This window comes from Rana temporaria, chromosome 9 (assembly GCF_905171775.1).
Source record: "Rana temporaria chromosome 9, aRanTem1.1, whole genome shotgun sequence".
NCBI classification, from domain to species: Eukaryota; Metazoa; Chordata; class Amphibia; order Anura; family Ranidae; genus Rana; species Rana temporaria.
This window is the reverse complement of record NC_053497.1, coordinates 112,350,987-112,366,323: the sequence shown is the minus strand read 5'-3', so window position 1 is coordinate 112,366,323 and position 15,337 is coordinate 112,350,987. Positions and strand designations below refer to the sequence as shown.

At 43.0% G+C, this 15,337-nt stretch overlaps 1 protein-coding gene across 1 annotated transcript in view; it reads right to left on the bottom strand.

Moving 5' to 3' along the window:
* The window catches only part of STKLD1 (serine/threonine kinase like domain containing 1), a 47,570-nt gene that overhangs the window by 11,022 nt on the left and 21,211 nt on the right, over positions 1-15,337 (bottom strand). The window contains exons 8-17 of the mRNA XM_040324150.1: positions 13,982-14,094; positions 13,723-13,883; positions 13,331-13,461; positions 11,828-11,905; positions 8,305-8,415; positions 8,077-8,217; positions 4,601-4,729; positions 2,539-2,664; positions 2,326-2,454; positions 2,090-2,230 (exon numbers count right to left, since the gene is read on the bottom strand). Of these exons, the coding sequence (XP_040180084.1) occupies positions 2,090-2,230; positions 2,326-2,454; positions 2,539-2,664; positions 4,601-4,729; positions 8,077-8,217; positions 8,305-8,415; positions 11,828-11,905; positions 13,331-13,461; positions 13,723-13,883; positions 13,982-14,094 (1,260 nt within the window). The remainder of the gene's footprint in view (positions 1-2,089; positions 2,231-2,325; positions 2,455-2,538; positions 2,665-4,600; positions 4,730-8,076; positions 8,218-8,304; positions 8,416-11,827; positions 11,906-13,330; positions 13,462-13,722; positions 13,884-13,981; positions 14,095-15,337) is intronic.

The following is a 15,337-nucleotide window of genomic DNA, read 5'->3' as shown; positions in this document are numbered from 1 at the left end:
AAAACAGTTGCTGTAACTGCAGTGCGAGTTGGAGTTTGGCTTCAATTTGTTAGTGTATCTAAATCTGCTGGAATATCTAACACCACCCTCCCTCAAAATGACAATGCTGCTGTCTGCTCTGCTCCTACATCCAGAGTGGGGGCACTCTAATAAAGAAAGTGTGGAAACAGAGCCTAAAAAGAAAAAAACTAATGCAGCCACCACATTTATCAATTGGTAAGCTGCAATGGTATTCCATTTTTTATTTTACATTTTTGGTTTAGTGTTTAATACATCATTAAAGTCACAGATGCTATCCTATATACTGTACTGGTAGAAAAACTGCAGCCCAGTAATGCCGCGTACGCACGCTCGGAATTTCCGACAACAAATTTTCAATGGGAGCTTGTTGTCGGAAATTCCGACCGTGTGTAGGCTTCATCGGACATTTGCTGTCAGAATTTCTGACAACAAAAATTTGAGAGCTGGTTTTCAATTTTCCAACCAAAAAATCCGTTCTTGTAATTTCCGATCGTATGTGGACAATTCCGACGCACAATATCCCACCCATGTGCTGAATAAAGTACAAGACGGAAGAGCTTGGTCTGGTAAAACTAGAGTTCATAATGGAGATAGCACCATAGTCGTGCGCACATTGTGTGCAGGGTGTGCCCAGGCACACCCTAATCACCAAGTGTGATGCCAATTCCCCCCTGCTTTCTGGTGCCCCCTGTTACCACCCTGAAGTGCTTCCAGCTTCTCTCTTCTCCTCTCCCACTGGCTGCTGCGGGGGATGTTTCAGGATAAAGTGCAGGGGAAGGGGCCAGTAAATATTGATGTACCAGCACCTTCCTTTTCTAAATGAACACAGTGAGTGATCTGTACCGATTGCTCTTGTGTTCATTGTTAACTGGGCAAAGTAAACTATGTTTACTATGCTTCAGTTTGGGAATGAACAGGAAGCTCCTCAGCACAGGCCACTTCCTGTTCGTGTACTGTCCAGTGCAGCTGAGGCTGCAGAGAAAGGGGCTGATGAATCTATGTCCTCAATTCCTTTCTCTGTCTCAAAAGTGAGAGACATTAGGGGTCTTTTTTTAACCCTTAACACTTCACCAAAGCCTCCCAACAGGGGTCCTAAAAAAAATGTTATAAAAATAATAAAAAAAAATTAAAAACATTCCACTGCTCTGCCGATACACATGCATGTGTGTTTGTGGTCTGGGGTGCACACCCTAATGCAATAGGCTGCACACACCTATGGATAGCACATTCGTCACACTGTAATGGACTGAAAAGCACTAGGCTGAAAAGCGTGAAGTGTCTCTCACCAAAACTTCTACTAAGACGCTTGGTATTGAACTTCCCTTAAATAGTGCCGGCGCACGGGTTGTACGTCACTGCGTTCTTGGCGATCTGAATTTCCAACAACATTTCTATGGCCGTGTGTATGCAAGTTTGAGCCAAAACCAGTCGGAAAAAAATCCACGGTTATGTTGTCGGAATGTCCGATCGTCTGTACGCGGCATAACAATGCTGTTGTCTGTAGCACCTATCAGGTGCTTGCTATTTTGTTTCTCTAATCACAGTAAAGTCACACATTTGATTGCTTGATGCAAGCAACACTATCATTTTCCTTGCACAGGTATTTTATATAAATTAAAGCGGAGTTCCAACCACAATTAGCATTTTTTAAATGTATGTCCTTTCATCTTGCGTTTTTATAATATAAATCCGGTCACTTACTATTTTACAATCCGCCGCCGATCCGCATAGATATTTAAAAAAGATAGTTTATAAAACTATGTCCACACCGTTGTCATTTTGCTTGTGGGCAGTGTGAAGCCTACACGCACTTACTTCCTGGAAGTCTTGGATGGGGAGTGATAATTGGACAGCGCACTGCATCCTGGGAAATTATGACACAAATTTCCCAGGAGCATTAGAGGGAGATGATGTCAGAATCCTAGGTGATTTCAAAGGCAGATTTCGTGGGACCGCATAGCAACAGGCATTTCCAGATTTTTTTTTTACTTTTTTAGGTCTAATGAGCACAATAATGAAAAAAAAAATTTGGGATGGAAACTCGACTTTAAATACAGATGATTCTTACCGTAATTAGCGATCTGGTTAAAGAGTTGACAGATATTCTCTACAATTTCTGGGTCATCAGAGTAGTGTAGATAGAGCTCCTTAATCAGAGAGAGACCATTTTTCCCAGATAGAGGCACCAGAACACGATAAGCAGCCAGTTCTTTAAGAACAAAAAGAAAAATCACGCTGTGGAATATACAGCCCATATGCAAAGGATTCTGGGAAGATGCTACAGACAGATGGTATGTACAGTACCTGAGTTTATCACTAGACCTGTCAATGCCAAGCAAACATTTTTGGCGAGAATAGGGCGCTCCATGTGTATCTGTAGGCACTCCAGGAGCAATAGTGTAACAGATTCAAGTTGATCCTCCATCACGTGACCTGTAAGATTTTAGGCAAAACACTTGTAGAATGGGCATAATAATGCATTTCTACCCAAATGTGCCCTCTGCTTTTCCAACCTACCTTTCAGGCACAGAATCCACAGGGCTGGGCTTGCCGATTCTACCAACTGTCCATCGCTGGGATGTTTCTGAATTAGTGCTGTGATTAGTGGCACTGCTTTTTTCATGCCATCATCTGATGCCATCTCTGTGACAGCAAAAAAGATGTATATAAAAGTGGTGCAAAACTGAATTCTATGAAGATATAGGGGCACATTTATAAAACGGTGAATGTGACTTTCAGCATTGGTGGTGAATTAGTCACTGTCATTTAAAATGAAATGCACCAGGAAGATTCATCTGCAGTGAATGTTTGGTGAATGTCAGATTCTCTGCTCTATAAATAATGTAAATAATAATAAAAATATATATATGTGTGTGTGTGTATTGCAATGGCGATTTCCTATTTTTCTAAATACAACTGGTATAAGTGTTTGCATTTGTATCCATTTCAGCCTCCTGTCATTACCTGCACAGCAGCACTAAGGCTCCATTCACACTAATGCTTGTTTTGATGCATTTTGCAGAAATGCAGGGACATTTTTTAACATGGTTTCCTATGGAACATGTTCACATCAATGCTTTTTTGTGCCTCTGCGTTTTTGGAAAGGGTCAGGGACTTTTTTTTTCCTGCAAAAAGCAGCGTTTTGCATGTAATAGAATTCAATGGACCTGCATCCAAAACGCAAGTACCGCGATTTTGCCGCGATTTGCGTTTTGCATTTTTTTTAACCTGGTTGTTAAAGGAAATGTAAAAAAAATAAAAATTACTGGCAAAAAAATGCAAATCGCGGTAAAAACGCACGTCAAAAACCGCAGCAAGCACCGCAAAAAGCATTGCAAAAAGGCTCAAAAACAACATGCATAGGAGTGAATCGAGCCTAAGGCCTGATTCACACTTATGCAGCTTGCAGTTTGCATATTGCAGGTGCATTTTTGCATTTTTCAATCCATGCTTTTCATCCACTGAAGTCTATGGAACCAAAAACCAGAAAAAAGTCCCTGAATCGCCGAATCGCAAAAAGTGCTCTGGTCTTTGGGCAGCGAAATGGTCCGGGGCTTAAGTGGTTAAGAGAGGATTTTTCTTATCTTTGAGGGGATTTCTTCTCACTTCCTATTGTGTCCCCAGGACCAGAAGTGAGGGGATATCTCCCCAATGAGTTACAGTAAAAAATCTGTTTTAATCATTCTCTGCGTCCTATAAAACTTGAAATAAGTTTCAATAGGTCTGCACTTGGAGGGGCACTTTGATAGTACCATATGTGATTAGCATGCATGTCTTCTACTGCATACTCCTGGGACATCTATACATATATTACACTTTGGAAGCAGGATAAGAATTGTGACTTGGGTCCCCTTTGCTAGCAGGGTGGAATGCTGGGGAATGTCTTTGAATTCATTTTTTTTTTTTAACAATAGATTTTTATTGAAAGTATTAACTTAACAGTACAGATTAAAATTGTCACATTAATCCTAAGTAACCAACCGAGTTACCTTGGTTCATAAGATTGTTCTTATAACAATACATTATTTGGTAGCCTGTACCAGCCTACCCCTATTGGGTTCAATCTGTAGGCATGGCTAGGCTCCCAATTGTGTTAACTATTTGTATATAGAAAATCATAAAGAAACAGCTAATGTATGCACATACATACACACACACACACACACACACACATATACATACATACACATATACATACACACATATAAATATATATATATATATATATATATATATATATATATATATATACACATACACACATACATACATACATACACACATACATACACACACATACAGAAATTAAATGAACTTAACAAAACTTGCTACACAGATCAATAAAGTAGGTCCAGGATAATACATTACAGCTGGGGCAAGCATATATCTGACTTTGACGTAATTCAGTCTTTGAATTCATTTGTGAACTGCCTTTCCCATGTGCGTCTTTCTTATTGATCATAAATTGATGAAATGCTTGCCATTTCTCGTTGTAAAAAGTACCTAAGTGTGATTTGCGCTGGGACCTGAATAGATCCAGAGTGCTAGAGCTGATTGTGGATATTCATTTTCTACTCACCAGTCATAGCCAGACTCCAGAACAGGGCACAGCAGGACACACACAGCTCCCTGTTTTCCAGCGAGTGTTCTGTAATCTTTATCAGATCTGGAAGGAATCCCACTCTTGCCAACATCTCTGCTGCCATCTCTAATGAAATCAGCATGTCATTATGGAAATTAACCCTTTACTATGAAAATGGCACTTTGTAGTTAAACAATAAAGATACTGGTTGTCACACAAAAGTGTTTTCAGTCAAGACAATTCCAGCTTTTCCATAGCAGGATAAAAAAAACACTAAAGCTTTTTTCCTATTACAGTTGCATGCTTACAAACAGACACAACAACAGTTAAAACATAAACTACATAAGATATACTATATTGTCAAAAGTATTGTGACACCTGCCTTTACACACATGCATTTTAATGGCATCCCAGTCTTAGTCCGTAGGGTTCAATATTGAGTTGGCTCACCCTTTGCAGCTAAAACAGCTTCAACTCTTCTGGGAAGGCTGTCCACAAGGTTTAGGATTGTTTCTATGGGAATGTTTGACTATTCTTCCAGAAGAGCATTTGTGAGGTTGGGCACCGATATTGGACGAGAAGGCCTGGCTCGCAGTCTAATTCATCCCAAAGGTATTCTATTGGGTGGAGGTCAGGACTCTGTACAGGCCAGTCAAGTTGCTCCACCCCAAACTCGCTTAGCCATGTCTTTATGAACCTTGCTGTGTGCACTGATCCAAATCATTTGGTAGAGGGGGGATTATGGTGTGGGGTTGTTTTTCAGGGGTTGGGCTTGGCCCTTTAGTTCCAGTGAAGGGAACTCATAGGCCTCGTACACACCACCGGATCTATCTGCTGGAATTGATCCGCGGATCAGTTCCAGCGGACAAATCCGGTCGTCTGTACGGCCTAGCGGATATTTATCCGCGGAGATTCCTCGGCCCGATCCATTTCAAGCGGATATAAATTTCTTAGCATGCTAAGAAATTTATCCGCTTGAATCGGGTCCAGCTGATTGATCCGGTGGTCTGTACAGATTCACCGGATCAATCCGTCCGCTCCCCTACCTCGCATGCGTCGTAATGATGCGACGCATGCGTGGAAGTACTTACATTCCGGCGTCGCGCACGTCGCCGCTTCATCATCGCGGCGACGGCGCGACACGTCACCGCGGATGAATTCCGCACGGATTTTGATACGATGGTGAGTACAAGCCGTCGGATCCTAATCCGGAGGAGAAATCTCCGCTGGAAATGGTCCGGCGGACCGTTTTCAGCGGAGATCCCCTCGTGTGTACGGGGCCTTAAGGCATCAGCATACCAAGACATTTTGGACAATTTAATGCTCCCAGCTTTGTGAGAACAGTTTTGGGAGGGCCCCTTCCTTTTCCAACATGACTGCACACCAGTGCACAAAGCAAGGTCCATAAAGACACGGATGAGCAAATTTGAGGTGGAGGAACTTGACTGGCCTTCACAGAGTCCTAACCTCAACCCCATAGAACATCTTTGGGATGAATTAGAGCAGAGACTGCAAGCCAGGCCTTCTCGTCGAACATCAGTGCCCAACCTCACAAATGAGCTTCTGCTAGAATGGTCACACATTCGCATAGACACACTCCTAAACCTTGTGGACAGCCTTCCCAAAAGAGTTGAAGCTGTTATAGCTGCAAAGGGTGTGCCATCTGATAATTGAACCCTACAGACTAAGACTGGGATGCCATTAAAATTTATGTGCGTGTAAAGACAGGTATCCCAATACTTTTGACAACATAGGGTATATACATAAGGGATCTTGCTTAATGTGAACCTTTGTTTTGCCCATGCAGGCTCACTTTAAAGGGTAACAAAAAACAACATGGCATGTACAATTGCTACACAAGCTATGTTGCAATTTACTGTTATAAAAAAAATGACCATTCCTTTTCAGTCTGCGGTGCTGTCAGTTTGTGTAAAATGTAATGCAATATGGCAAAAATTTAATTAGGTTGTTTGTGTTACTGGCTCACTGATTTTCCCAGAAGTCTGCACACAGATACAAGCCAGATTTTAGGGACTCCTGCAACAAACATGTAAGTTTTGGTGAGATACCCCCCGAGGGTTAATGGCTTCTGAAGGAACAGCAACAAAACCTGGGACTCTACGACAAGGTTTGTTAACATCCTGGCAATGTACGACGATTACCCTACAGCAATTTTTTTTTGCTCAACAAAAGTAGGGTTACTCTTTAAAGCTGGTCCCTGCACTCTTACCTTCCCTTTACATCCTTACCACTTTCTTTCACTGCCAGGACCAAGGATAAAAAAAAAACTTGTGTAAGCTCTGAGTTAAACCTAACTGGCGCTTACACAGGGCTGGTCTATGTGACAGTGTTGGGCCAACCACCAAGCATTAGCACTGCCACACTAGAGCAGGGGTGTCCAAACTTTTTTCAAAGAGGGCCAGATTTAATGAAGTGAACATGCGTGAGGGCCGACCATTTTGCCTGACATTCTTTGAACCAATAAATTTGGTCTAGGTGTGTTCGTTCAAACACTAATACACTGCCCAGCAATAATTCTCCTGCCTTTGTGGCTGTGTGTGAGTAAAGAGATGAGCTTGGGCGTATTATTTGGATATCCCGTATTTATTGGCATATAACGCGCACCTTTATTTTAAGGGGGAAGTTTCAGGATTTTTTTTATTTTAAATAAAAAACTGTGAAGCAAAATAAGGGTCAGTGACAATCTGCAGCCTCACAAGTGCCCATCTGCAGACCCACCATTGCCATGAATGTAGCTTCACCATTGCCAGGAATGCAGCACCCACCATTACCAGGAATGCACTCACGAGCGCCAAATATTACCTACAGTAGAATCTCCTGTTTACACGGCGGCCTCTTTGATAAAAAGTCCCGCCTCCTTTGATGGACAGAACAGTCGTCCAATGGCAGCGCCTATTACAGAGGCCGCCGTAAACAGGAAATTCTCTTATGTGTGTACGGCGCGTCCCGCCTCCTCCCTGTCCCCTCCAAGGCATATACATGTTTTGTGGCCCCGGTGCTGGGAGATCTTTGGGGGCCACAAAAGATATATATGTCCAAATAACCAGGCGGGCCAATCAAAACCGGAACGTGGGCCGCACTTTGGACATGCCTGCACTAGAGGAAGGAGAGTGAATTACTTGCTCCTCCACATATAAGTGCTGATACTTTTCTTTGCTCTCAGAAGAAAACAGTTCTAAGTAGAGAAAAAGATGCATGAACAAAGCACAAATGCAATAGGAGAGCAGGCATTGTACTATGAATACTACCTTGATATACGTGCCCCAACATAGTATATCATGATGAATGACAGCATAGCCAACATAACATAAGGCAATGACTTAAGTAACTGGACATTTGGAACAGAAGCAACAACCACAGACACACACAGAAATAAAAAATCAAGTTACGCCGCTTGACTGTCTTATAGAATATAGCTGATAGTGTTCATCATTTTACATTGTCTGGCTCACCACTGACTGTAAGCATTGTCATCAGACTGAGAATTTTAGACAGTAGCTGTTCATCATGGGAGTAAAGACTTGCTGTCTCCACCAGCATATTGATAAAATGGTCACTGGTCAAATATCCCTCGATGTCTCCTTGTTCCATCCCTGAAAACAAACAGCCCCATAGTCACCATTTGTAACAGAATTTTGCAGAAATGTCAACAATTTCTGTTCACACTGTGGATGGATCACCTTGTGAAATGAGATGATGGAGGATTCTGCTGCCTTCTAACTGCACATGGTAAGAATCTCGGTGTGTCGTTATCACTTGTGAGACTAGCTGTACCATCTCCCCCTGAGGCCCTGAAAGATGAAAACCTTTGTTAATCCCTGTAGTGACGTAGAAATATCCACAATAAAAACATATCAGGTAGCAAAATATTTAAAAAATAACTCCCCGAAAAACCATCTGTCTTGCGTTAATGTCAAGTCGTGGCAGCCCTTTGGACAGATGTTGGAACTACCCATTGGGGTTTCTTGCCAGTTTTAAAGCGGACGTCAGGCTTTTCTTCCACAGAAAATTAATTTTAGGCCAGTTTACAGAGATGGAAATCAACCTAGCAGTATGTTAATGAAATGCAAAGCAGAGCGGGAATTGATCCCAAGACCTCAGTACCACAGGACTAAAGTAATAACCACTATTTATGAAATCTAATTCAATTTACAACACTTCAAACAGCCATAAAACATGGCAGGTTTTGAAACATTAGAAGCTATACATGGTACTTCCCCCCTATGCCTGATGTAGCTGTTAAAGCGGATGTGCCACTAAAAAAATATATTAAAAGCCAGCAGCTACAAATACTGCAGCTGCTGACTTTTAATATAAGGACACTTACCTGTCCTGGAGTCCAGCGCCGATCGCAGCAGATGACGAGCCATCGCTCGTCACCCTGCTGCTCCCCCCTCCATCCACGGTGAGGGAACCAGGAAGTGAAGCGCTCCGGCTTCACTGCCCGGTTCCCTACGGCGCATGCGCGAGTCGCGCTGCGCCCGCCGATTGGCTCCCGCTGTGTGCTGGGAGCCGAGTGTTCCCAGCATACAACGGGGGACGGACGGGAAGCAAGGGAAAAACCCGTCTTTTGCCCGTATCGTAGGGCCGGAAGTGGGTGCAGATACCTGTCTGTAGACAGGTATCTGCACCCCCCTCCCCCCTGAAAGGTGTCAAATGTGACACCGGAGGGGGGGAGGGTGCCGATCAGCGGGACTCCACTTTAGAGTGGAGATCCGCTTTAATGATGGGTGGGCACAGACACACCGAGGGGTTAATTAACTAAAACTGGAACACTCAGAAGCTGTGCATGGTATCCAATCAGCTTCTAATGCCATGTACACACAATCAGAGTTTCCATCAGAATAAACTCCGACGGGTTTTTTCGACGGAATTCCGTTCAAGCTGTCTTGCATACACACTGACACACCAAATTCCGACCGTCAAAAACGCGGTGACCTACAACACTACAACGAGCCTAGAAAAATTAAGTTCAATGCTTCCGAGCATGCGTCAAATTGTTTCCGAGCATGCATGTTTTTTTCTCCGTCGGAGTTCCATACAGGCGAACGGAATATCTGTCGGAAAAAAGGAGAACATGTTGGAATTTCCGACGGAAAAAGTCAGATGGGGCATACACACGGTCGGAATATCCAATGAAAAAATTCCGTCTGACTTTTTCCATCAAAAATTTTGATCGTGTGTACGAGGCATAACTTTAGCTTGTTCAATTAACCACTTAAGGACCTTGCCTGTTTTTCAGATTTGGTGTTTACAAGATAAAAACATTTTTTTTTGCTAGAAAATTACTTAAAACCCCCAAACATTATATATTTTCTTTTTCTAACACCCTAGAGAATAAAATGGCGGTCATTGCAATACTTTTTGTCACACCGTATTTGCGCAGCGGTCTTACAAGTGCACTTTTTTTGGAAAAAAATCACTTTTTTTAATTAAAAAAATAAGACAAGTGTAAAGTTAGCCCAATTTTGTTTTATATTGTGAAAGCTAATGTTACGCCGAGTAAAATGATACCCAACATGTGACGCTTCAAAATTGCGCCCGCTCGTGGAATGACGTCAAACTTTTACCCTTAAAAATCTCCATAGGCAACGTTTAAAACATTCTATAGGTTGCATCTTTTGAGTTACAGAGCTAGGGCTAGAATTATTGCTCTCATTCAAACGATCGCGGTGATACCTCACTTGTGTGGTTTGAACACCGTTTTCATATGCGGGCGCTACTCACGTTTGCGTTCGCTTCTGCGCGCAAGCTCGTCGGGACAGGACGCTTTAAAAAAAATGTTTTTGTTTTCTTATTTATTTTATTAATTTTTACACAAAAAAAAAATGGGTCACTTTTATTCCTATTACAAGGAATGTAAACATCCCTTGTAATAGAAAAAAAGCATGACAGGTCCTCTTAAATATGAGATCTGGGGTCAAAAAGACCTCAGATCCCATATTTAGACTAAAATGCAAAAAAAATTAAAATTGTCATTCGAAAAAATGAAAACAAGAAAATGTCCCTTTAAAAAGCATGGGCGGAAGTGACGTTTTGACGTCGCTTCCGCCCTGCTATGCTATGGAGACGGGTGGGGGCCATCTTGCCCTCACTCGTATCCCAGACGAGCAGGAGGAGGGACCCGATCGCCTCCGCAGCTGCCGACGGCTCCGGTAAGCGGCGGAGGGCGCGGAAGAGGGGCGACACCGCCACCGATAACTTAAATCTTGCGGCGAATCCGCCGCGGAGACCACAGTTTTTGTTTAGAGGACCGCTCACTGAAAAGATGGATATCTCGGTTGTGGCAGCGGCTGCTGCCGTTACCGAGATATCCATCTTTAAAAAAATTACGTATATATAAAGTGAGGGGTCCTTAAGTGGTTAAGCTTTGACAACAAAACCTGGAAGCTGATTGGTTTCTATGCAGAGCTGCACCAGATTTTTCACTCTCCAACTTTAGTAAATCGGCCCCCATGCATCCACTGACTACCAATGAAATTTAAGCAGGGTGGACACAGAAACCAAATTATTCTCCCTGCCTGGTTTTGGGTGATCAGCTAATTTGTATATTAGCAGCCCCTTCTATATAGTGGAGGACCTCAGTCAAGTTTTCGTTGTTCCCTGAGGTTGATTTACTAAAACTGGAGAGTGTGAAATATGTAGCATCTATGCATGGTAGCCAATCAGCTTCTAATTTCAGCTTGTTCAATTAGGCTTTGACAAGAAAAAAAAAAAAAAAAAAACGGAAGCTGATTGGTTACTGTACCAGATTTTGCACTCTCCAGATTTAGTAAATTAACCCACCTGTATCCTTGTGTGGGAAATTCCCCTTCATTTACTGTCCTGATGACGGGAGGAGAGGGGAAATCTTACCAATATGTAATACAAACCTGGCAGATATTCTAAGCATTCTCCACTATCCAAAACAAAAGTTTGTGATGGGGAATCTTTTTTCAACAACTGCCTTCCTAGGATTCCAATAAATCTAACAATTATCAAATGTGTCTAACATGGCGTATTACAGGGTCTGACTATTTTTGAAAGGTTAAATAGATGTCTAAGGTCTAATTTTCTGTACCACTGTAGAGATTTTTACTTACACAGCTGTGATTGTTACTGCATATAATGTTACTTCATTAATTGTAACTTTTATCAATTCTGGTTGTATTCAGACTCCCTGGACCCCCACCCCCTGTATTATAAACGCCTGAGGTCACTTACCACCCTTGGTATATCTGGCCAACACGCTTAGTGCTGATAATTGGGCCTCTTCAAACTCCACATAATTTTGCATGAATTCTGGAACAAAGATCACATATGCTCCCAGTTAGCCAGTTTTTTTTGCACTTTAAAGTTTTGTGTTGATGGAAACTCTCATAGTCAAAGAACCAACACATTTTGATCTATTTTATATATTTTTTTGTTATATATAGTTAATAATATAATATTTATATTATTTCATATAGTTTATGTGAAAATATCAGCAAGGCACAACCACTTTTCAGCATTGCTAAGCAGAATTAAGATAGTGAACAGGTATGACTGGCCCAATAGACACATGTACATGGGTGTGCGCTCCATAGGGCAAGGGGGGTCGTTTGCCCCCCCTGGAATCACCAGGGAGAGCCAGGAGCAGGGCCGAACTGGCCCTGGGGCCGCTTTAGGCGGCGACTGCAGCGCTCCCCTCCTTCTGTCCTCCAGGGCTCGTATCGTATGTCAGTTTGGCTCATCTGTTAGTCTTCTAGTGTTCCGCCTATAACACGAGCCAAACTGGGGGGGGGGGGCGGGACCTTGCACACAGACCCAGCTCTGTGACACACGATACGAGCGCCAGAGGACAGAGGGAGGGGAGTGCCATTTTATATCGTTTACCAGGCCTGTGCTTTGTCTGCGCCAACATCTGTTGCCACAGGTAACACTAGACTATTTTCTGATGTGTTTTTAGCAAGTCTGGAAACGCAGAGCAAACACAACACAGAGTTGTAGCCTACGGCATAGTTTCTAGTTGTCCCTTATTTAGAGTGCCTTTCCCTCTTCTGGAATCAAATCCATTTGTCCCTCATTCCAAAAGGTTTCTCTTTTAGACCTGAAATAAATATACTGTCAATATAGTATAGTGTTTCAGTCAAGGGAAAGGGGTGCTGTGTAATGTAAAGGGGTCCAGTGATGCAGGGTGCTGTGTAATGTAAAGGGGGCCAGTGATGCAGGATGCTGTTTAATGTAAAGAGGTCCAGAGCTGTGAGGTGCTGTGTAATGTAAAGGGGTCCAGAGCTGTGGGGTGCTGTGTAACGTAAAGGGGTCCAGTGGTGCAGGGTGCTGTGTAATGTAAAGGGGTCCAGAGCTGTGAGGTGCTGTGTAATAAAAAGGGGTCCAGAGGTGCAGTTGTGGAGAGGGGGTACACAGTAGTGACAAAGAGATATTGAAAGATGCAGGGGGCACAGTGGGGTGTTTTAACATTTTAACGTGGGGGGCGCTTTTAACCCCCGCTAGCAGTTGAAGAAAGGGTAAAATGCGACTGTGTATCGCCGCTGCTGAAGCGCGCCCCCCCTGAAAGAATTTCAGCGGATGCCCATGCACATGTAGTTACTAAGTATGAATGAAAGTTATTATGTGTCAGCAGGAGAACCCATCAAACAGAACTGGAAACAAGGAAGAGTTGGTTTTTAAAGAAATTTCAGCTGGCTATTTCTGTACAGAACACAGATTCCTCTATTGCTGCCTTACTTAGGGTGCTCTCTACGTTGTTTTCTTCAAGCTGATCTAAAATAGAAGGGGGCAGTGTCTTCTTCACTCCAGACAACGGAGAGCCAACCAGAGCCAAGCATTTCTTGATGTAGGGTTCATTCACCAAATCTCTGTGGATGAGAGCTGTTAGTGTACATGTATGGTGAGAAAGATCAGTTCTCTATGCAGTATATAATCGAATGCCTCTGTCATGGTGATACAGATACAATAGGATCAATGTGGTCGGGAGCCTACTGATATGTTTTTGGATTGTTGTAGCACCTGGAGAAAACCCACACCAACATGAGCAGAGAATACAAACTCCATGCAGACAGAGAAAGGCCATTATTCAAACCTGTACTGCCCACCAAGTCTCAGTATTCCATACTCACTTAGTTGATGATCTCTCTTCAGGGTTATTTTTTAGCATGTTTTGCAACAGGCAGCAAAGATCTTCTGGGTAACCAGCTAACCCCTGAAGTGTCTCAAAAACTGTGCCCAGGCATGACGAGTTCACCTTGACCATCTGTAGCAGATCAGTAATGTCTCGATCCTGTGCCAGAGCATAAATAAACCAGCATTTCATTGATATGTTAGGAACACAGACTGGTGGAGTTAATTTTTGGAAAACAATGATTCTAAAGAACATACAGATTGGACAGAAGTCGTCATCAAGTCCAACAAAATGCATCCCAAAGACCAAACATCCGACTTCTCACTGTATATACAATGGACAGATTCCGGGGCCATGAAAACCTTCTGCTCTGTAATTAAAGGTGGCATAAATAAAATGTCAATATATAAATAAATCATGGCTGTGTCATCCATAGTCCTGAAAACATTTTCCTACGCACAGCTACATTTCTATACAGTTATCTCTTTAACTGACCAAGCAGGCTACCTCTGGTAAGCCCAACATGGCTGAAACCATACTTATGTATGCTTGGTAAAACATGACAGACCCTTTTTAAAGGCAATAAAAAAGCAGCTAAAATCTCAAAATGCAATTAATTCATAGATTTACCTACTTTCCTTGCAATAGAATAGCATGTAATAGAGACTCCTCCAGTAGCCTCACAAACTATGTTTCTTTATCGTACACCATGGGACACAGAGCCTTAGTCATTACATAGTGGGTTGTATGGTCACCAAAGGTGATCAGACACTGGCGCAACCAATAAGAAAGTTCCCCTCCATATAACCCCTCCCATACAGGAAGTACCTTAGTTTTTTGGCCAGTGTCTAAGAAGATTGGACGCGATTAGGATGTGCTAAAGGAAGCTCTGCCATAGAGGCCCCTGGGGCAAAAGAGCTTTACTTCGGGTCCGTCCAAGATGCTTAAATTATTACGCCACAATTGGATGGTATCCGGGCCTAGTGCACGAGGTGTCGCCTGTAATGTCTCTCTTTGGAGGACTGGGCTCTAGGGTCCAGCATTTTCGCTTATTTACAAATGCTAAAAGTCCTGGCAGAGTCTTTTACAAGGCCCAGGGAAGAGGCATCCTTTAAGTAGGAACCCATATCCCTGCCTGCCGTTATGGGTGAAGATTGGCTTTTGTCTGATTTTCAGCAAAACCTGCGGTGGGATAAGATAAGCAGGAAAAAAGTATCTTAAAGACTTTTTCCTTGTGAGTGGGTGTCTTCTCTGTTTCCGCCACTTGAGGGAGTAAAGAGTTTAGTTTTACTCACCAGAGCTCCAGACAGTGTCAGGTCATTTTCAGACAGCACACTCTCCGCTGAAGAGCTCTGCCATGGATAGCGACCAGGTTCTTTCTTCACTGCCATAATGCAGGAGACCCTTATGCCTCTCAGGAGACCGCCATACCCCCTTAAGGCACAGGGGCGTGCTTTATAGGGACAAGGAGGAAGGGGGGGGTTGTGAGCGTGCACGTGCAAGGGCACCTATCCCACAGCATTTTCAAGCAGGCAGAAGCACATGTAAAGCCTCTCTAACCTGAGCTCTCCCCTGATCGGGAACACAGTGGCTTACAAAGGGCATGTAAGGTC